At 41.7% G+C, this 23,843-nt stretch overlaps 1 protein-coding gene across 1 annotated transcript in view; it reads left to right on the forward strand.

Annotated features, from left to right (window-relative positions):
- The window catches only part of ACACA (acetyl-CoA carboxylase alpha), a 535,652-nt gene that overhangs the window by 119,897 nt on the left and 391,912 nt on the right, over nt 1-23,843 (forward strand). The window contains exons 23-24 of the mRNA XM_089673600.1: nt 1,429-1,517; nt 9,776-9,900. Of these exons, the coding sequence (XP_089529726.1) occupies nt 1,429-1,517; nt 9,776-9,900 (214 nt within the window). The remainder of the gene's footprint in view (nt 1-1,428; nt 1,518-9,775; nt 9,901-23,843) is intronic.

Genomic DNA, 23,843 nt, shown 5'->3' on the forward strand with positions numbered 1-23,843 from the left:
ACATTTTGACACTGTGGGGGAACTAACTTGGTGTCACTGACACCCCAGTGACACCATTACAGTGATCAGTGCTAAACAAAAAAAGCACAGATGCTGTACTAATGGCACTGGCAGGAAGGGGGGCAATCAAAGGGTTAACTGTGTGATGGGAGTGTTTTACTAGGGGGCGGGGGTGTGTTCTTCACTGTAAGCACACTGATTGGGATGGCTGTACTGTGCACAGCCATCCCGAGCAGTGTGCTCGAGCTGATAGGGAAGAAGATTGTAAACAAAACAATCTTCCTCCCCGTCAGGGTTGCTTGGTAATCACCGGACGCCAGCGGGTAATCACCGTTCGGGACCCGGTGATTGACATCCGCAGCCACGAATTGCGGCGCGGGTAGGGTGCGTGTGCAGCAAGCCCCCTACTCGGAAATGGAGAATGATGTGTATATATACGTGATCCTGCACACAGGTGCTGCCCTGTAGCAGTATATCTGCTATAGGGCGGTCCTTAAGCGGTTAATCTAGATCCTATAACTCAGTGTTACAGCCAACATTGCCTTAAAACCTCATTTTAACTACACTCACACGTTGGCCCAGGATGCTCCAGCTCCTTTTTAAATCAAAGTAATGCTCCTTATTTTTCATATAAATACATGAAAATACTATATACTGTGTGTGTAATATATATATATATATATATATATATATATATACAGTATATATATATATTCACACAGACACACTCAGCAGCCACTTTATTAGGTACACCTAACAATTGCTAATCAGCCAATCACATGGCAGCAACTCAATGCATTTAGGCATCTAGACGTGGTGAAGACAACTTGCTGAAGTTCAAACCGAGCATCAGAATGAGGAATAAAGGGGATTTAAGTGACTTTGACCATGGCATAGTTGTTGGTGCCAGACGGGCTGAGTATTTAAAAAACTGCTGATCTACTGGGATTTTCACGGTCACATCACAAAAAGCACTCCGGATGTGATTTTGCTTACAGTTTACACCACACCCCCCTACTGCAGTATGTTCTACTTTTTTTCTGCACTGGAAAGCACTGGAACTGACTGCACTGGTATGAACTAGGACCATTGGAATACATGAGAACAACTGAGCATGCATTTTTGATGCAGAAAAAAAAGCGCTGGACTGCATCTGGTGTGAACCAGCCCTAAAGTATATGTAAACCCTCATCTTGTAAAAGAAGGCATTCAGTTTAAAATATAAATGGAAGGTAAAACATTTGTTGTTTGCTATACAGACCATTAATATATTTTTGTCTAGCATTCACAACTATGTGAAATAGGTGACTTTTAAATATTGATATAAAATCTATGTTTTGCTATTGCCTGAATTTTATACGCATTTCAGAAACCTTTCTACCCTTTGCATTTTTTGCTATAAAAGAATCATTTTCTCCTTCCTGTCAGATACCGCAGCGGCATTCGAGGCCACATGAAAGCTGTAGTTATGGATTTGCTTCGTCAGTATTTAAAGGTGGAAACACAGTTTCAGCACGGTATGGTTTGCATATGAAATATACTTTTTATGCCAAATAACAAAGGATAGTTGCGAGTGCGCTTAAAAGCTGCTAAGCACTAAAGGTAACCAATAAACCTCAAACAGACAAAATAAAATAAAGTGCAGCTCTAAAAATAGGTACATAAAAGTATCGAAATCACTAAAATGAAATAAATATGAGTAAGAATAGTTCATAGAGTGACTGTTAATGTGAACAGGAATCCTGTGTTCATCTAGAACTCAAGAACTCTAGATGAACACAGGATTCCTGTTCACATTAACAGTCACTCTATGAACTATTCTTACTCATATTTATTTAATTTTGGTGATTTCGATACTTTTTATGTACCTATTTTTAGCACTATACTTTTTATGCCAGTTATATTTCGAGCATAGGTAATTAAATTAATCATGGTCAGTACTGTGCAGTGACAGGTCACAAAGTCTAGTCAGGATGTGTTATCAGTTTGTTTTTCTATGCTGCGTCTCCAAATCACAATTGTTAAAAAGATGGCTAGAGGCTTGACACATTCACACTAATCTTTACCGTTTGATTGTAATATAAAGGATGTCTGGACAAAAAAAAAGGAACTAACAAACTTCTTGTAGTGTGCTGACAACACTGCCTTTGCTGCCCTGAATTCCCAAGCAATGTTGTAAGTCCTGCTCTCCTGCTGGACTACAGAACACCCTCCCCCTCCAAATCTCCTTAACATAAGGGGTGTGTATTGTAGTCCAGCAAGGGAAAACTGGTCAGGACTGAAAATGTTGCTTGCAATTACAGAACAGATGTCAGTTCACTACAGGTGAGGAACTTACTGGATTTTTGGCAGGATTTCTCCATCACCCAGTGGCTTTTTTTTTCGGCCATACTTCTCCCGTGGGTCAAAGGAGTGCACTTACTTTATCTCTCCTGTGACCCAGTGGCTATTGCCTTTTATCAGCTGATGTGGCAGAGCTGCTCCAGGGTCTCAAAGGATCCTCACTATATTGTTTGGATCCACATAGATGCCTGGTCAACAGCTGGATCTGCCTCTCCGCATACTGCTAAGAGCTGGAGCCAGCTGCTTCCGCCTCCTCCCCAGCCCAGCATTCTAGTGATTGCTGGAGGAGAAGAGCAGAGAGCGTTGACTGACAGTCTCCGCTCTGCTCCGAGCAGACCGTGAATTAAGCAATCAGCCCAGTGATCACTCAGTTCTTGGTGTTAGGACAGCTGCAGCATGGAGATGTGTGTATTTGGGTTTTTTTTCCCCCACACTTCTCCTTTAATCGCTTCCCGACCGCCCTATAGCAGAAATACAGTTTCAAGGCGGTACAGGTGCGCGAAATTGCATACATCACGAACAAAATCCCAGTATCTATACCGCCATTTGTAAATGCTATAACTTTCACATAAACTAATTAATATACACGTATTGGGATTTTTTTTTAGCAAAGACGTGTAGCAGAAATACATTTTGGCGTAAATTTAGGACGAAATTTGATTTTTTAAATTTTTTTTTTACTGGACATGTTTAATAGAAAAAAGTCAAAAATATTGTTTTTTTTTCTCAAAATTGTTTGGCCTTTTTTTTTTTTTATAGCACAAAAAATAAAGCACTCACAGGTGATCAAATATCACTGAAAGAAGCTCAATTTGTGAGAAAAAAAGGCCGTTAATGTAATTTGGGTGCAGCGTTGCATGACTGCATAATTTTCGGTTAAAGTAACGCAGCGCCGTAACATAAACAATAGCCTGGTCAGGAAGGTGGGTAAATCCTCAGGAGGGCAAGTGGTTAACGGAAACGGGAATTTCGAAAACAGTCTGGTCTTGTCACCTTCAGGATTATTGAGCATAGGCAAACTGAAAAGTTGCAAGCCATCCCCCATATAAACCCTGCTCTACTCATTCTTGTTTTCTAGTGTTCAGGACGATGGACTTCTTTTCTCTGTTCTGCTGAGAAAAGTCTAGCCTTTTCTATTAGCAATTTTTTTCTTTAGTCAAGATTACCTCTTTTTCTTCAGTAAATATTTTTCTGTAAGCTGCTTAAGCTGGTCTCTGTATGCCAGGGCCGGACTGACAACTCATGGGGCCCCCGAGCAATAGGGGATCATGGGGCCCCTGTATCCTCACCCACACACAAACCACACCCAACAAAGCCTATGAAAGGTACCAGGGGCATCTCATGGGGCCCCCTACTGACCCCGGGCCCTCGGAGAGTGCCCGAGCGCCCGAATGGTCAGTCCGCCCCTGCTGTATGCACCTATCCAGATCAGCAGTCGGCAACTTTTCCAGAAGTTGCTTTGAAGGCTATATCCAGACTCCACTGGACTGGACAATTGTGGGGATAGCCTTCAATGTGAACTTCAGACACTAGGATCTACATTTCCAGGCCTTGGGGCAAAGGTTAAGTTGGCTGTGGAGCACTTTCCAAATCCAGAGCAATTGCACAGCCTCAGATGTGACCCTGTCTCTGAAGACTTACTCCGTGTGTAGACCTCCTGCTGTTACCCTCTCTCTAAAGACTCACTTGGTGAGTAAGGCTGGTTCGGCTGAGACACCAGGCACTGTATTACCGTTTGCATCTCTAAATGCCTTTTCAGATTGCAGCCTCTGCTGGTTTTACCTCCATACGGGTTAAGGTTGAGGGATTGGGTGCTGACTTTACCTACTAGGTGGAGTGCTGTACAAGTGCTCCATGGTCCTTTTCACAACATTCAGCCTGGAGGAAGCACCATGCCATTGCTGTTCCTGCTCTTGACGCGCCACATAGATTTCCAGTCTCTGATTTGATTCTGCTGCTACTAACAGTTATTTGGTCACCTTTGGCTGCTTGAAGCCCTCATCGGTACCAGGTGCTTGGATTTCTGAATAATTGAGACCTTGCCAAACATTAAATTAATTTGCTTACCACCACGCAGCTCAGTGTTTCTTCCCAGATACACAGAGAGGACAGTCCCACTGTCACATGTGACCTCGGTACTTGCTCTCCTATTGGTTCTAGGTGAGTTTACTGATATCCCAGATGGTGCCGGTGCCTGTAATCTGGAACCTAGGATCCCTATTGTTGTAGTGACGTCATCTGTGGACTTGACTTCAGCTTTGTTGGCACCAGAGTGGGCTCAGAGCCTCTCTTAGCAGAATGCTCTTGTGACTGTGAACATTTAAGAAGTCCACAGTGGACATGAAGGTCCCTGTGCACATAGGACTGAACTTGACCCTGCCCATCTCATGCAGTGTTTGCCTCTGACTCCCCTGACCCCATAAATATTTACAGTGAATTGCAGTTCCTGTTATTTCTGATTCAGATTCAGAGTCCCAACAGTCAGACTGTTAGTTGCCCCTCAGGTGAACTGCTTTTAGGCATCACATCTGTGTGTGTCTGAAACCTCAATGTCCTTTGAAGGGTGATCACCTAACTGCTGATCTCCTCCGCTCTTCCCACCACTCCATCCCCCACAGCTATTTCCTCCTGTACCACTCTCCCCTCCCTCCTAGATTGTAAGCTCCAAGGAGCAGGGCCCTCGAACCCCTCGTGTATTGAATCGTATTGTTACTGTACTGTCTCGTGTACTGTCTCCCATTATAATGTACTGCGCTGAGCAAACCGTTGGCGCTATATAAATACTGTATAATAATAATAATAATTAAAAAAGTATGATTTTTGGACTTACTGCAAAGTCTAAGTCCATTGAGGGACACATGTCCCACCCCTCTGTGTATAGGCTCTGTGCATTGCTTTCTCACACTCAATCTGAGGCATGCTGTGTATACTACAACTGGCCTAAATCCTTTCTGTTTGCCAGTTACCAGTCCTCCTGAAGGTCTCAACTGTTTCTGAATTCCCATGTCCCTTAATTTTGAAGAAATAGATTTAGAAATAGAAGTACAAAAATCTTTTTTTCCCCCCTGTAATTGCAGTGTTTTTAACCACTTGCCTACCAGGCAGTTATACCCCCTTCCTTACCAGGCCAATTTTCAGCTTTCAGCGCTGCCGCACTTTGATTGACAATTGCACGGTCATGCAACATTGTACCCATATGAAATTTTGATCATTTTTTCCTCACAAATAGAGCTTTCTTTTGGTGGTATCCTCCCCGCTGGGCGCTTTACTTTTTGCGCTATAAATAAAAAAAGTGCAAAAAATTTGAAAAAAAAAAGTTTCTTTGTTTCTATTATAAAATTTTTCAAACAGGCATTTTTTCTCCTTCACTGATGTGCGTTGATGAGGCGGCACTGATGGGCACTGATAGGCGGCACTGATGGGCACTGATAGGCAGCACTGATGGGCACTGATAGGCAGTACTAATGAGGTGGCACGGATAGGCGGCACTGATAGACAGCACTAATGAGGTGTCACGGATAGGCGGCACTAATATGCAGCACTGATAGGCGGCACTGATAGGTGACACTGATGATGGGTACTGATAGACGGCACTGACTGGCATCACTGCTGGGCACTGACTGGCGGCACTGACTGGCACAACCCCTGGGCACTGACTGGCACTGACTGGCAGCACTGCTGGGTGGCACTGGTAGGTGGCAGTGGTGGGCAGCACTGGTGGGTGGCACAGGTGGGTGGCACTGGTGGGCACAGGTGGGTGGGCACATGTAGGTGGCACTGCTGGGCACATGTAGGTGGCACTTCTGGGCACAGGTAGCTGGCACTGCAGAGTGGCACAGGTGGGTGCACTGCTGGGCACAGGTGGGTGATCTGCTGGGCACAGGTGGGCGGCGCTAGTTGGCACACTGCTAGGCACAGGTGGGCGGAACTTGCGGGTGGCACTGCTGGGCACCGATCATCAGGGCACTGATCATCAGTGCCCTGATGATCGGTGCCGATCCCCGCTCTGACAACTTCCGGTTCTCGGCAGTACTTTCCTCACGATCTGACAGCGTAAGGAAAGTGCAGCCGAGAACCGGCACTTGCATTTCCCTGTGATCAGCGTGTCATTGGACACCGCTGATCAGGTGGTAAAAGGCCGCTGTGATTGGCCTTTTACCACATCACGTGATCAGCTGTGTCCGTAGGACACAGCGATCACGGAGATCGCCGGGTGCGCGCCCCCTGGGGCGCGCAGGAGAGCGCGTTCTGGGAGGACGTCATATGACGTCCACCCAGAACTGGCCGGCCGCAGTGAAGCCGTCATTCGGCTATCTGCGGTCGGCAGGTAGTTAAAGAATCAAAACATGTGGGAAAGTGCATGTTTTGCAGAGATCTACTGCATATTTTTTTCTCTTAAAGTTGTAATAAACCCAAAACCAAAATGCAATACATTGCAGTTTACCAATCATTAGATGTGGTGACTGCATCTGTTTTCTTTTCATAGGATTTTTTCACTTGTTGATCTGACCAGTAACATATCTCCTGTGCTAGAGTGTCCCTACTATGGATGAAGGAGCACAGGGGGCACATTTGGACAGCAGCATTGCAGCATTGTTAGTATCACGTACGTGATAGGAGACTGAAATGACGAGGTCGGCCTCACTTGTCACTAGCCCTGACCCCACTGGAAGTGGAACAGAGGGTGTCTAGGGACCAGGGGAACAAGAGCGCCAGCAGATGTTGTTTGCAGCTCTTGCGGTTGGTGACCTTGGAAGACTGATGAACCTCCAATTCAGGCACAGTAGTAATATGCAGAGCTGGTATGGTAGGTTGCCAGGTGTGCACCAGAGCAAGGTAGGAAGCTGGGAAGGGAGACAGGAGCAATGTCAAAGGAATAGCCCGGGTCATCAACGGGTGGACAGCGTGGTACCAAATCATAAGCAAGCCAAAGTCAGGAGCAGAGCAGAGGTCAGGAACAAGTATCAAGCAGGGGAGTAATCAGAGTCGGGTCAGGAACAAGCCGGGTCAGCAACAAGGAAATCACACAGGAACGAGCAGGAAACGGGGACCAGCTGAAGACCAGTCAGCACAGGCAGAGGCACTTTTTAACCATTTCAATACCTGGCAATTTTACACCTCCTGCCCAGGCCATTTTTCAGGTTTCAGCGCTCTCACACTTTGAATGACAACTGTGCGGTCATACAACATTGTACCCAAACTAAAATTTTATCATTTTCTTCACACAACTAGAGCTTTCTTTTGGTGGTATTTAATCACCGCTGGGGTTTTTATTTTTTGCTAAATTAACAAAACAAGACCAAAAATTTTTTAAAAAAAAACATTTTCTTTGTTTCTGTTATAAAAGTTTACAAATAAATAATTGTTCTTCATAAATTTAGGCCAAGATGTATTCTGCTACATGTCTTTGGTGAAAATAACCCAAATTAGGATGTATTATTTAGTTTGTAGGAAAGTTATAGATCTGAATATTGATCAATCCTGAAGTACTGACAGCCAATCTGATTTCTTGAGGTCCAAGAATGTCAGAACAGTACAGATATCCCCCAAATGACCCCTTTTTGCAGAGTAGACAGTCCGACGTACTTCATAAGAGGAATGGCGAGTTTTTTGAAGTTGTATTTTTTTTGTCATCATTTTTCGGAAAATGAAAAAATTAAACAAATTATTTTCACTATTTTTTTTTTTTTACATACTGTCACAAGTGCAGTACAGTGTTACCATATAACTGGCATAGCGGTGAACAGGGACACTGACTGGTGACAGTATGAAAAAAAAATTATATATTTTTTTTATTATTTTTAATTTATTACATTTTTAAAAATTTTTTTTAAGATTTCTTTTTCTTATTTTACTATGACCAAAGTGGTACAATGTTACCATAGTAACATTGTACTACTTTGGGGAAGTGATAAGTATTTTTTTTTTCTTTTTTTTTTTACACAATTTGCTTATAGCAAAGAATTACTTTGCTATAAGCAAGCATTTATCTGAATGAAATCGATTCATTCAGGTTTTTTTTTTTTTTTTGTGCTCAGCTGTGATTTGGTCACAGCTAATCACATGACATGTGCATGTGATTAGCTGTGACCATTGACAGCTAGGCACTAGTATACAATGGATGGCATGAATGAAGCCATCCATTGTATACAACTGTCATGTGACCTGCTGTGATTGGTCACAGCAGGTCACATGGTACCAACAACGGGGGCCGGTACTCAAATCTGTCATCGGCCGTGTCCGAGGTACACGACCGGTGACAGATTGCTCCGCTGCGCGGCTCTGCAACCGCATGAACTGCGCATGTGCGGGAGCACGCCAAATGGCGTGCACCCGGAAAGCTACAGAGCTTTTGCGGCTGCCAAACGGCCATTGGCTGGGCGGCTAATGGTTAAATAGTCCGTCTGGCGCCAGTCTTCGCCGTGCGCATGCATGTGCGCGCGTCTATTTGCCAGCCGTCTCACGGGAATTCCCTTACAGTTAGTCTGCGAGGAGGGGAGTGTTAGATGGACTAGCAGATTTAAATAATATAACTAGTTGAAACCAAGCACCAGCTAACACTTTATAATCCATTTCACCAAACAGTTTTTTTCCTTTTGAGGTAAAGGTTTGACATTAATAAAAAAAAAAAAATTATCACTGTAAGAACCCCTGCCAGAGTTGAATGATTTGTCTCATCTCTGTAACTGGTACAATCTGCAAGAGAGCTTGCTCTTTTAAAAAACAACAGACCTACTGGCCAAGATAACCAGTTGAAAATAGAAGAAAGCCTAATAAAAAGAAAAATAATGCAGCCATCACATGTAAGAATTGGTAAGCTGCAATGTAATGTGTGCTTTTGGGTTTATTACCATTTGAATTTTTTCCAGACATGCACTTTAAAAATGTAATATAAGTTCCTCTCAGTTTTTATTTTCTGAATTGTAAACCTTCATATGTATGTATATTGATGCAGAACAAGGAAAGTCTTTTTTTTTTTTTTTTTTTTTTTTTTAGCTAAAAAAAAAAAAATTAATGGAACACTGGGGATCAAATCTGTTATTTTAACTTTCACATAAGTGTGGACAACCTCCATGGTTGTTTGTTGCCATCTTGTGGTGAAATTTGATAATAGCCAGAATTATTGAATGCCTGCATATTATCAGTCATTAGGTGAATGCTTGGCCGTTGTTATAGTGTTTTTAAGGGTTTTTTATATTTTTTTTTTTTACTTTTTAGAAGAATTACATAGAGAGTTAGTGTCATATTAAAAAGAAAAAATATAATCTAGAAAGTGATTTTTTTTTTGCATATGGAAGCTAAACCTTGTATGTTGAAATCAATGTATACAATGTACAGAAACTTCTATTACAACTATTCAGTTGATACAATTCTTTTTTGCATAAGCAATAAAAATATAGACTCCTGTTTGAGTAACATTTCTTCATTCTAGGTCATTATGACAAATGTGTCTTTACTCTCCGGGAAGAGAATAAGAGTGAGCTCACAATGGTGCTGAATTATATTTTCTCCCATGCTCAAGTCACCAAGAAGAACCTCTTAATCACTATGCTAATTGTAAGTACATTTTTGGATTTTTTAAAAATTCTGTTTATCAAGGTAGGTCACAGAATACAAAGAAAAAAGTTGCAACAGTCAGTTTTACATGTGTGGGTGAAGCAATTTTCTAATGTAGCCAACGGTGCAATATTAAGGAATCAATATCCTGATGACTTACTAATAAGAAGACTAATGATGGGAAAGTGATTGTCATACTCTAAAGCACAGCATGTCCAGGTAGATATCCATGTAAATGAAGTATTGCCAAGGCATCCATGTGGACCTGAAGGTCTCTTCAGTATCCGGATTGCTGCGCAAGTCAACTGAGCTCAATCAAACGAGCTGTTTAATAACCTCTATAACCTCGCGCCAGAAGGGCTGCTCTCTGGAGCACTGACAGAATATGTGAAATGTGATGCCCAAGTCACCTCATTAATTTTTAGATTTAGCAGATGGTATTAGACTGTGTAGTGCTTCTAACTATATCTATAAAAATGCTTGATAAATTAACGTTGCCTAAATAGTAGAAAGAAAAACAGAAGATATTTCCTTCTGTTAAATAATCTTTAGCTACTGATGAGCCTATTACTGGCAGGATGGATTATTTGGTATGCTAATCTTTACTATTATCCAGTATTCCACTACTGTTTCAAAGGATAGTCCAGACCAAAAAAACTAACAGGGACTCCAACCACTTTTTACTCTTTCCAGCACTAGAAACAATATCTGGAATCAGCTTTGACTGAACTTTCTCACTTCATTCCAGAGAAGGAATCTTTATGTCCTTAATGCTTACGTTTTCTGTAAGGTTCTAAACAGCTTACAACATGCCTCTTTTATATATTTGTAGGCGCTGTAGACTAAAACTCGACAGTTCTCTCTTCTCATTTGCAAAAGGTGTTTCCATATTATTTTTCATGCTGAAACTCTATGTATATTCATGTAACAAGCTGGATGTGTGTGGATAGTGTGTTCTAGCACATGTCCAAATAGACCATCTTCTATGATCTTATTAGTATAATGTGTTTCTTTTGGCAGGTGGTGGGGGTGCGTATTAGTTATTTATAAATGTCTGCACCAACTGGAGCTATTGTTTCTTAAAATACAAGCTGCAGTTGTTCTGAAACAAGAATCTAAATATAAAATAATTATAATGCAACCGTGCACGCTATTGGACCTTTTGTTAAATGTCAAACTCTAAATAGAATTCACCTAAGTGCAAAAAACCACACAGTATATAGTGTCAATACATAAATGACAAAAAAATTTGTATAAAATATTACAGAAAATTCCACATAAAAACAATATCCAATATGCATCTTGTATTCATTAAAAAAAATCCCCAGTGTAGAAAGTCTGAATGTGTGAAACATGAGTGAATAATCAACTAGAGTCAATCAATAGAGTCAAACTATTACCAGCCGGAACCTCCGCAACCTGAACCCTGCCCCCTTCCACTCCGCAGCTGATCAACTCTACGACAGCATCCTTCCCCTGTCCTGCCCCGACCTGGCCACGACTGCCTATAACAACTCGCTGTCATCAGCCCTAGACTCGCTAGCTCCTTTAACCACACGAAGCATCAGACCCCGCCCGCTCCAGCCCTGGCAGACTGATCATACCAAAACTCTCAAATGACGCAGTCGTGCGCTGGAGCGACTATGGCACAAAACCAGGTACCAACTAGCAATCACCCACTACAAATCTGCCTTCCACACCTACACTTCCTCCCTCCACGCTGCCAAACAAGCCTTCTTTCTGACCCTCATCAATACCCTCTTCTCCAATCCTCGCTGGCTCTTCTCCATTTTCAACACTCTACTCTGTCCGCCCCCACCTCCACCCAGTACCTCACTCACCGCCCTCGAGATTGCCAATCACTTCAAAAATACGATTGACACTATTCGCAGGGACAACGCTGCTGCTCAGACCTCCACCCCACCTACCTCCTCTCACACAGCAACCCCCTCAACACCCCTTGGCCTCACCACTGTTCAGACCTCCACCCCATCTAACATCCATCTAACCTCATCGAACATCCCTCACACAGTAGCCCCCTCAACACTCCACTCCTTCGACCCCACCACCACTGAGGAGGTCACCAAAGTCTTCTCTGAAGCCCGCCTCACCACCTTGCCCTCGACCCTGTCCCCTCACAACTCCTACGATCTCCCTCCTCCTCCATCCTACGCTCCCTCACCCACATCTTTAATCTCTCCCTCTCATCTGGCGCATTCCCCTCCCCTCTGAAGCACGCACACATCACTCCCATACTTAAAAAGCCCTCCCTGGACCCCACCGACCCGAACAACCTTAGACCCATCTCCCTGCTGCCATTTACATCCAAACTCCTTGAGCGCTTAGTCTATACTCGCCTAAGGTCCCACCTCAACGACAACAACCTCCTCGACCCCCTACAGTCCGGCTTCTGTCCCCTACACTCCACCGAAACTGCCTTACTCAAACTCACAAACGACCTGCTGACCGCCAAAGGTAATGGCCACTACTCAGTGCTCCTACTCCTCGACCTCTCCGCGGCCTTCGACACAGTCGACCACCCCCTCCTCCTCAAGAAACTACACTCCCTTGGCCTCAGAGACTCCGCTCTCTCCTGGCTCTCATCCTACCTATCACAACGCTCCTTCAGCGTTACCTATAACACTACCACTTCCCCCCCACACCCCCTCTCTGTTGGGGTCCCTCAAGGCTCTGTCCTCGGGCCCCTTCTCTTCTCCATCTACACCTCCTCCCTTGGCCAACTGATACACTTTCACGGCTTCAACTACCACCTCTATGCCGACATGCAAATCTATCTCTCGACCCCTCGCCTCACCCCTTCAGTCTCCGCCCGAATCACCAGCCTCCTGAACGACATATCAGATTGGATGTCGCTCCACTTCCTTAAACTGAACCTCTCCAAAACTGAGCTCCTAGTCTTCCCCCCAGCCCACAAACCCCCCCCCCCCCACTGACTTCTTCATCTCGTCCAACCATGCCACCATCAAGCCCACCCCGCAAGCCAGAGTACTTGGTGTCATACTAGACTCCAATCTATCTTTCCAGCCCCAAGTCCAATCGCTAACAAACTCATGCAGACTCCACCTCCGCAACATCGCCAAAATATGCCCATTTCTAACCCCAGAAACTGCTAAGCAGCTTATCCACTCCCTCATCATATTACGACTCGATTACTGCAACTCCCTCCTCACTGGCCTGCCTCACAACAGGCTATCCCCACTTCAGTCGATCCTGAATAGGGCGGCCAGACTCATCCACCTTACCAACCGCTACGTTTCCGCCACCCCCATCTGCCAATCCCTCCACTGGCTTCCGATTGCACAAAGGATCAAATTCATACTGCTAACACTGACGTACAAAGCTGTCCATAATTCTGACCCAAACTACATCACCGACCTAATATCCAAATACCACCCAAAACGCACTCTCCGCTCTTCACAAGATCTCCTTCTCTCTAGTTCCCTGATCTCCTCCTCCCATGCCCGCCTCCAGGACTTCTCCAGGGCATCACCCATCCTCTGGAACTCCCTACCCCAATCCATCAGACTATCACCCACTCTCCTTTCCTTTAGGCGCACCCTAAAAACCTACCTCTTCAGGGAAGCTTACCCCACCCTCTGCTAACTGCCGATCTCCTCCACTCTTCCTACCACTCGATTCCCCCACAGCTTTTCCTCCCGTACCACTATCCCCTACCTCCTTGATTGTAAGCTCTAAGGAGCAGAGCCCTCGAACTCCTCGTGTATTACACTGTATTGTTATTGTACTCTCTCATGTATTGTCCCCCATTGTAATGTACAGCGCTGAGAGAACTGTTGGCGCTGTATAAATACTGTATAATAATAATAATAATCCAATAAAGTGCAAAAGTACTCCAGCTGCCAAGCATCCAAACTCCTTTCTTAGTGTCCATCCATAAACATATAACACCACGTGTCTTTACCTGAGCACACACCATACTCACCCTCTATATATACTACGATACGTATGGCCCAAAGCAATTATATATATATATATATGAGGCGTTGGTTGTCCCAAATGCATATGAATTTCTAGGCAATAACACTCTCCAGTTAAGGATTGCGCTTTATCTCCAACCATACATCAATCAATATTTCCGTCCGATCCCATCTAATACATATGTCTCCAAAAGAGAGAGGTACTCATAGCGTAAAACCATAAGACATTTATTTGGCAATATGAAAGAGTTGCACTTACAACATGTGAGTGTCCACCGGACACTAAGGTACAAACATATGATCCAAAATATGTTACATACTCCGGTGGTGTAATCCAGCCGCGAGTTCACAGACTGTGCAGGGTGACGTCACAATCTTGACCACCACTTTTGCGTTTCAGCATCAGGCCATCATCTGATAGTTTTACACTATGAGTACCTCTCTCTTCTGGAGACAGATGTATTAGATGGGATGAGACCAGAAGATTGATTGATGCATCGTTGGAGATAAAATGCAATACTTAACTTGAGAGTTCTGTTGCCTAGAGATTCATATGCATTTGGGACAACTAAAATTGGAAAATTGATTTTTCCTTTTGAATGCCTAAAAGATCTAAGCAGCTGATTTAGCATTCAACTAAAACAAAATTAACAGTTTTGTGTGAACTTTGCCTGTAAATCAAACTTGTCAGGAACCAAACTGAACATAATGGGGCAGCACAGTGGCTAAATGGTTAGCACTTCCGCCTGGCAGTACTAGGGTCGTTGGTTCCAATCCCAACCATGGCACCACCTGCCTGGAGTTTGCATGTTCTCTCTGTGACTGCATGGGTTTCCTCTGTGTACTCCTCCCACACCCCAAAGAAATGCTGGTAGGTTTTAATTGGATCCTGTTTAAATTGGCCCTAGTATGTATGAATGTAAGTTAGGGACTTTAGATTGTACACCCCTTGAGGGTTAGGGACTGATGTGAATGTACTATCTATCTATATATATATATATATATATATATATATATATATATATATCTGCTTAAATTGATGGCACTATATAAGAACCTGTAATAAATAGATATAATGAAAAAATACATAAGCGGAAGTTACCTTCAGCGAAAATAGTGCCAAAGATGATAGGTCAATCTAGAGATATAGGCAGCTAGATTTATATGCAAATTCATACTTTCTGTAAAAGCGGAGTTTCGCTCCACCCCTTCTCTCCATGTGAGCCTTCCACTGGGTCCTGTAAAGTAAAGGGCAGCCTCAATGGTTGGTGAAACAAGTCATACTCCACTTTTATCAGTACAGATTTAGCAGCAATTTTGCACTAATTTTGATTTTGCACTAAATATAACCTTTCCTGGTGCAGAATTTAGTTAATGAGCCCTCTCTCCCCCCTATTCCCCTTTGCTTTAATTTTTTAGTTAATGACCACCGCCCCCCCCCCCATTTCCCCCCCATTGTCCTTTGTTTTAATTTTTTAAATGAGGATGTAAATGTTTTAATAATGTATATTTTATTATTTTTATTCATAAATAACCACTACTGCATTTTCAGAATGTGCTCAATATGAAAGACCCAAGTTTGTAATTGATTTACTTTAAAAAGTGGTTCCAAAAGATCTGAGCACTCTTGACTGTTATTTGAATTGACTCCATTTGTACCCATTTCCTTGTAAATAAAGATGTATTGCCTAACGGTAATCTGCTATGTTAAGATCTGGGATGAGTAGAAATATTTCATCATATTTGTTTTAAGCTTCTAGTGGACCAAAACAGGCTTTTGCCGGACTTTGAACACCCAATTATCACCTTGGTCTTCAGAAGCTACTCATTTCTGTTAATGATTAACAGCAATAACTGTGTGACATTATCAGCATGGATGAGTTTGATGCCTGATGCTACAGCCTTTTGTCAAAACATGCATTAAAGTAGATCTATACAAAATAGTATTGTAAAGCTATGTTACCAGTCTTGCTAAGATGAATAGGATAGATAAAGGGAATTAGAAGAGCTGGAATGCTTGTTTCCTGTAGAAAATGTGTGGACCCTATTCATTTGATCACATGATCTCTAATAACAGAGAAGATCATTCAGATCACATTAACATTTAAATCTCATGGCCGAGTACTGGCACTGCTGATCTCTTGCAGTCTATTTGCAGTCACTTCCTGTCTACCTGCATGTTCTTCAGCAATTTCTTACATGACATTTTCAGAGCAAGTTGACAAAAGTAGACCATGCTTGTGTAATGTGTGCGGAAAGGATGACAGCACCCAAGCACATATGGGAGACTGTGGCAGAGAGTCACCCTATAACAGAAACAAGGGCCTGCATGGCAGGATAACCAGGTATTACAGTGCCTTGAAAAAGTATTCATACCCCTTGAAATTTTCCACATTTTGTAATGATACAACCAAAAACGTAAATATATTTTATTGGGATTTAATGGGATAGATCAACACAAAGTGGCACATAATCGTGAAGTGGAAGGAGAATGATAAATGGTTTTCAAATTTTTTAAAAATAAATATCTATCTGAAAAGTGTGGCGTGCATTTGTATTCAGCCCCCTTTACTCTGATTGCCTTCAGAAGTCACCTAATTAGTAAATGGAGTCCACATGTTTGTATTTTAATCTCAGTATAAATACAGCTGTTCTGTGAAGCCCTCAGAGGTTTGTTAGATAACAGTGAACAAACCGCATCATGAAGGCCAAGGATCACAACAGACAGGTCAGGGATGAAGTTGTGGAGAAGTTTAAAGCAGGGTTAGGTTATAAAAAAAATATCCCAAGCTTTGAACATCTCACGGAGCACTGTTCAATTCATCACCAGAAAATGTAAAAAGTATGGCACAACTGCAAACCTACCAAGACATGGTCATCCACCTAAACTGACAGGCCAAACAAAGAGAGCATTAATTAGAGAAGCAGCCAAGAGGCCCATGGTAACTCCGGAGGAGCTGCAGAGATCCACAGCTCAGGTGGAAGAATCTGTCCACAGGACAACTATTAGTTGTGCACTCCACAAATCTGGCCTTTATGGAAGAGTGGCAAGAAGAAAGACATTGTTGAAAGAAAGCCATAAGAAGTCCCATTTGCAGTTTGTGAGAATCCATGTGAGGGACACAGCAAACATGTGGAAGAAGGTGCTCTGGTCAGATGAGACCAAAATTGAACTTTTTGGCCTAAAAACAAAATGCTATGTGTGGCAGAAAACTAACCCTGCACATCACCCTGAACACACCATCACCACCTTGAAACATGGTGGTGGCAGCATCATGTTGTGGGGATGCTTTTCTTCAGCAGGGACGGGGAAGCTGGTCAGAGTTGATGAGAAGATGGAAGAAACCAAATACAGGGCAATCTTAGAAGAAAACCTGTTAGAGTCTGCAAAAGGCTTGAGACTGGGGCGGAGGTTCACCTTCCAGCAGGACAACTACCCTAAACATACAGCCAGAGCTACAATAGAATGGTTAAGATCAAAGCATATTCATGTGCTAGAATGGCCCATTCAGACCTAAATCCAATTGAGACTCTGTGGCAAGACTTGAAAATTGCTGTTCAAAGATGCTCTCCATCCAGTCTGACAGAGCTTGAGCTATTTTGCAAAGAAGAATGGGCAAAAATTTCACTCTCTAGATGTGTACAGCTGGTAGAGACATACCCAAAAAGACTTGCAGCTCTAATTGCAGTGAAAGGTGGTTCTACAAAGTATTGCTAAAGTAAGCTAAAGAGATTTTAGTGATTGGGAATACCTATACTTTAACATTGCATATACTTATATTTCAGTATAAAGCCTCAAACGAATTGCTGTGTGCCTAATTTTAGCCTCCACTCTTCATTCTGGTCATGCTTGGATTACTGTTTTTCAATAACAACTAAAGCGTTAAAGTGGAACTGTAGGCTAGTGACGATGGCTGAGCACCATAACACAGCTCTGATTTTGGTATGCTGTAAATATATTTGTTAAACCTCTTCCCTGGCAGATTTTTGAATCTTTTTTTCTTCTGTTTAAAGATTGTTGGTCTTTGACTCTTGAATGGCTGATAAATTTTAGCAATATAACCTTTTCCTAAAAAATACTAGCTTTTAGTTGTCACTTACCAATGAATGTAAAGTTTTTCATATGAGAAGCTTAAGAAAATTTGTTGGCTGGAAAATTGTACTGTTTATGGCTAGCATTAAACAGGTAGGCTCCCGTTTGTATTATTGGCAGCAACTTCTCGCTTCAAGGCCATGGCATACAAAGCCAACTCCAGGTTGTGAAGTATGTGAGTACAATTTTATTATTCTGGATAAAGATGACTATTAAGTGACCTGTCTGATAATATAAAACCCCCAGTGCACCACTAAATGTGTATTACAGGCAACAAAACCATTCATGTATACTTTAATTTACAGTGCTAATGTGCTGCAGACAGCACACTATACTCCACAAATTACAAGACAACTTCAGAAAATAATCTGGTAACACTACCCTGGAGCCATTGTAACTGTACCTTGCAGGCAGATTTAGAGTTTCTTGCACTGCTTCTGCTCCAGTTTGTGCAGGTTGAGACTGCAGTAAATTTGGGATGGGGGCAATTTTTGAACAATGAGACACACACTTAACACCAGCATTTTCACAGATTTAAATTCAAGAGAATCTTTACCCTAAAAAGGAAATATTAAAAGCCAGCAGCTACAAATACTGTAGCTGCTGACTTTTAATAAAAGGACACTTACTTGTCCAGGGGTCCATCGTTCTCCTTACCTTCGCTGGTTCTTTTCCAGTCTTTGGGTCCCCAGCTTTGCAATGTTTACTGAGGGAAGATGCTGTGACTCCTTGCAGCTTCACAACCGGCTTCTTACTTTGCATGGCCGAGCTGTGCTGATCTTTGTGAATGGTCATGTAGCCTTCTGGGACCTGTGACGTATCCCACAAGGCTGCGGGCAAAGGGGGGGTGGCTATCTTTTGCTTGGATCCCATAGTAAACCTTGGTACCCACTCCCCCCAAATGAAGTAGAGGAAGAGGGAAGGAGGATACAAAGCGGAACTTCCCTTTTAGGGTGACGTTCCGCTCTTTAAAGATCACTCAGCAGATAAGGATACAGACATTTTTATGGCTTTGGTTAGCAGGGCAGCCAGGTGCATCATGACGACCTGTCACATGTTGCCAGTGGCAACTTCAAATGACTCAAAATGGTGGTCTTGAAAAGTATAGAAGCCTGCAGAGAGTCCCATATCCCACTTTGACTTAATCAGGGAATATAAACATCTTCTGCTATGACTTAGAGAAGATGTGGTGTGGAGGGCTGATTTGAATTATGAAATACTTTCCCACTGCTTCCAGATTTACAGAGAAACAGCTCATTTAAAAACAATGAGAAATGGTAAACATCTTCAGGTCGATGGTATTAAGCACAGTATGCTATAATGAAGAAGGCTGAAAGTTTAAACTAGAAGTGTAATGTGGTTCCTCTGTACTAATTGTCAAGTCTGTGACTGGGTAGAACACTGCTCATGAATAAAATATGGAGATGAATGTATAGGTTCCACAGACAGACATGCACCTGATAAGCCATTGTTTGCTCAGTTTCTCTCATTGTCTGCCATCAGGATATTCACTATAACACAGCTAGTAGCAGGTAGTTACATTCAGCTAGACTTATTCTATTTTCTAGTTTTTACCAATCGAATGGCTTTCATAGTTCAGTTGAGTGTAGGGAACATACTCCATCATTTATAGCCACAGCAGTAACTCGGTCACCTTGAGTTATTGACTGGGTTTCTGAATGTGACTGCAAATACTAGGGTAGGTTCTGACACTCAAATTGAGGACAAGTCTAGTTGACTGTGACTATTACTGGCTATGCCATAAGAACAAATCGGAAAAAAGAAGTTAGGAGTGTATTAATAATCTTTTGTAGGCTATTTTTTAGGCATAATTTTTTTTGTAGCAACAGAGTTTCTTTAAAATGCGATTCATAATATTTTATATAAGCTAATAAAGTTAAATAATATTGATTGCATTTAAACCCACAGACCTACATATATTATGTCACAAGCATAAATCTGGTCATAGATGGGTAGAATTTTTAAGTAAATTCTTATGAAAAGAATATTCTAAGAAAGTTTGTTTTCATTTTTTTTAATCAGATGAATGTTTTCTAAAGAACAGCATACATTATACCAGTTCAAGGCAAAGACAACATACCACAAAGCATAAAAAAAATAGAATTAAAATAGTTTGTTTTTTATGTTTACACACATAACACTTGTTTGCAGCAGCTCATCTATTATTATTCTCATTATTTGGCAGCGTGTGATTTTCTTTTGCCTTTATTAAAGAAAATAGAATATGCAACAGATCCAGTATGCACGATAACATACCCCCCAACTTTTTGCGATAGGAACAAGGGACACCTATTGGCAAAACTTCGTAGGCATAGGACACACCCCCTGCCATGCCCCCTTTTTAAAGGAGAATTTTACAAAAAGTGATTAGTTAAACCCACAAGTGTTTTTTTTTTTTAACCACTTTATACAGGCTTTCGAAATTTACCGGTGCAGAAATTTAGAAACAGATAAATGGTTTAGCACTGTGAAACAGTTTTTGAAAGATAATTAGTTCATCCAACTATATAGATCAGACCAAAAAGTGGGACAAATGAGAAGGAAGAGGGACAGAGGGACTTTGTTCCAAATCTGGGACAGTCCCTCGAAATCAGGGACAGTTGGGAGCTATGCAATAATCATTAAAATAGAGGTAGACCACTTACGTAAGTATGGCATACAACGGCAAGCAAGTAGAAAGGCACCAAACTCTGACGCCGCACCAAGAGTTACACTGTGTCACTAGATTACCCCTGGTTTCCCAGCCTGCCAGTTACCAAATCCAATGTACTCAAACCTGGTGTATCCAGCCAATATGACCAATTTTTTTTCAAATTTATCTGGACAGCCTATATGTTAGATAAAACTTTAGGCTGCAGAGTGTCACCAACATGTTTAATTCACTCGGCCAGAGAGGGTGGGATGTCAGATTTTCAGTGAACCATTATAAGTTTACAGGCTTGAAAAAGAGCTCTTGAAATTGCCTCTCTACTATATATGACTCTTGTAGTCTAGTGGGTTAGGTATACCCAAAATACAATGTTTTGGGTCAATTGGCATATTAGTTGAGAACACCCTGTTTGGGGTGTTCACCACTCCTGTCCAATAGAGATGCATTTGGGAGAGCATCATAGCAGGTGTATGAGGTCTCTTTGCTCCCTTCGGCATCTTCCAAACATAGGTTCCTGAATTACACCCATCTTAAAAAGTTTTGTTGGGATATATGGAGCACTAGGTAAGATGTACAGTTGGGAAAGTCTCTGTGGATGGTTAGAGGAAAAATGGAAGACAGCCCTACAGGCTGTGCCAATATTTTCTCATCAGATTACCAGTGTCTGCTTCCCACTTCTCAACCATTGTTCATTTTTCTAATCATTAGCGTATGTGGTTTTCTTTTTTATAAACTCCATTCATTCCAAAATCAAATGTTAAAAGCAAACAAAATCTTTTGAATAACATTTGAATGTTCTCATAATTTTCCTGAGAATTTTTGTTAAATTCTATCCATCTATGGCCAGCTTAAGGACCAAAACTTCTCTAGATATAGAAAATCTTATCAACACTGTTGAGTGACCTAATCAGTGGAACATAATATTTAAAATAGGGTTTTTTTTTAAATCTTTATTAACCGATGTTTTTAAAGCAGATTTTACTATATGTTTAGTCTTTTATAAATAAATGATAATACATTAATACATGATTCTGAGAGCACTATGGCTTAGATAAAAGACAGCACAGCAAAAGTAGCATTCTTTTAGGCAGTCTGATTCTTGCTGAAACTTCGGAGGGCGCTTTCTCTTTAGTGTGTGTGTTTGTGTGTGTGCGTGTGCGTTTGCATGTGTAAATTTCAGCTTGAGTTATTGAGCTTTGCAAACAGCACAAAATAACATTTATTTTATTTAATTTTTTTTGTGCTACAATCGTTAAAACCGAAAATGTGAACACAATATCACTACACATTCCCTACAATTGCCCTAACAATTGAACAGATAGCAGAGGCTCATTATTTGTCTCAAAATTTGTCTCAAAATATATCTATCTTCCTTTTATGCTGACCAGAGGAGAGGGTACCCAGTATACCAATGTTGGAGCAATACAAATGTCTTATTGCAGGGTGCTTTAAGTGCACTTGACTGATACTCAGACAGTTCAAATCCAAGCGTAAACTGTGACAAATTGCTGTTGTTCCCTGTTGACTAAGAAGCTAAATCCACTACTCAACCACCATTTCCTTTGTTGTAGGTGGGCCGCTTTTAAGTGTTTATGATTATTGTATCCTGTAATCCTGCAGGATAACTGCCATTAACTCTCTCTGCTGCACTAAACTGCAAAAGAAAAAGCTGACTATTTTAAACATCTGCTCCTGGAAAAATGAATTTAAAAAAAAATTATTTACAAATATATGTAGATTTTTTTTTTATTGCCTGACTTTTGCATAGGTATATTTTATTACTTCGTTAACATTGAACTTGGTTTATTTAAGGTGGGACCAGTGATCTTGATGTGGAAATAAAGGTTTCCTAGTATGCTACTGAATGGCACCAGAAAAGACCTTAGGTGGAAATATCATGCCTTACATTGTACGGAGGGGCTGAAAATCCTTCCAAAATTTTTGAAAAGAGTTGGCTGCATGTCAGGAAAGCTATCTCATTATCTGCTCCATCATTGATTTTTTTTTTCTCAGCTTGAGAATGTTCACATATACCCCTTTGTGTGCTTGGAATTACCTTCCCTCCTGAGATGTTTGGGAATTGTTCCAGTTATTGATTTTCTTTCAGGATGTGATCATCACAAAACTATAACAATTGTGATAATACTGACAGGCAACTCTTCCACATATCCCCTAATTTTACAGTTGCTCTCATATTCTGCTCTGGGCTCTCACCCAAATGCTACTTGTCTTTTTCTACTTTGCTAAATATGGTTCATCCAACTTCCTCCCTTGTGATATATCATACGCATTGTTAGTTGCTCACCTCCCCTATCCCCCATCCATGTTTAAGTGAGGGATTATAAAAAGAAAAGATGTTGGTATACAATGCAGTTAAGTATGTGTGAACCAATCCGTAAATCTCACAGGACCATTATTAGTAATTTTAGAGGTGCTTTTCCATGTTGGTAAATTTGTAGTCTTAAAAGAATTTCTGGTGATCCTGCCATTGAAGTCTTTGCCTGAGCAGTTCCTGTCACAGGGTGACAATTCTTTGTCTCACAAATTTTCTCTGTCTTTTGTTATCCTGCCGTCTGGACATCTGATGGAGACTACGAGTTGACATTTCAACGCACATTACGCAAGCATAGCCTGCTGTTAGCACTGTCGGGAATCCTGCCCTACGAAATGCCTCGCTGCAATTTCTAGACTGTATACCTATAGACAGGTAATTGCTTCAAAAAGGCTGCAGGAGAACAGCAGCATTGAGATGCAACAAAGCATGAAAAAAGTAAAAAAAAAACAAAAAAACAATTATACGAGGGGCATTTAAGTCAAACTGGAATTTTTAATTTTACCGGTAAAAAAATTGATGCTATCATGGCGGTACTACACACGGTAGTAAGTGTCAAGTGTGTCCTATTACTGATGGGCAGTGCACATGTTGCAGGCCAGTCCAGACACCGTCAATCAAGGTGGAAGACAACAGTGTTAGTGAGAGCATGGAACAGCACATGGTGATGAAGTTTCTTGTGAACAAAGGTGTAAAATCCACCAATATCTACAGAAGACTTCACGCACAGTACGGTGATGAAAGGCTCAGCCGCAGTAAGACATTTGAATGGTGTAATCGCTTCAAAGATGGCCGTATGTCTGTCAGTGACAATCTCGGCTGTGGTGGTTCTCAGCCCACAGCAGTCAGTCCTGTGAACATTCAGTGCGTGGAACAACTGATCCTGGA

This window comes from Staurois parvus, unplaced genomic scaffold, assembly GCF_062004578.1.
Source record: "Staurois parvus isolate SC_StPar_1 unplaced genomic scaffold, SC_StPar_1.0 ptg000142l, whole genome shotgun sequence".
NCBI lineage: Eukaryota > Metazoa > Chordata > Amphibia > Anura > Ranidae > Staurois > Staurois parvus.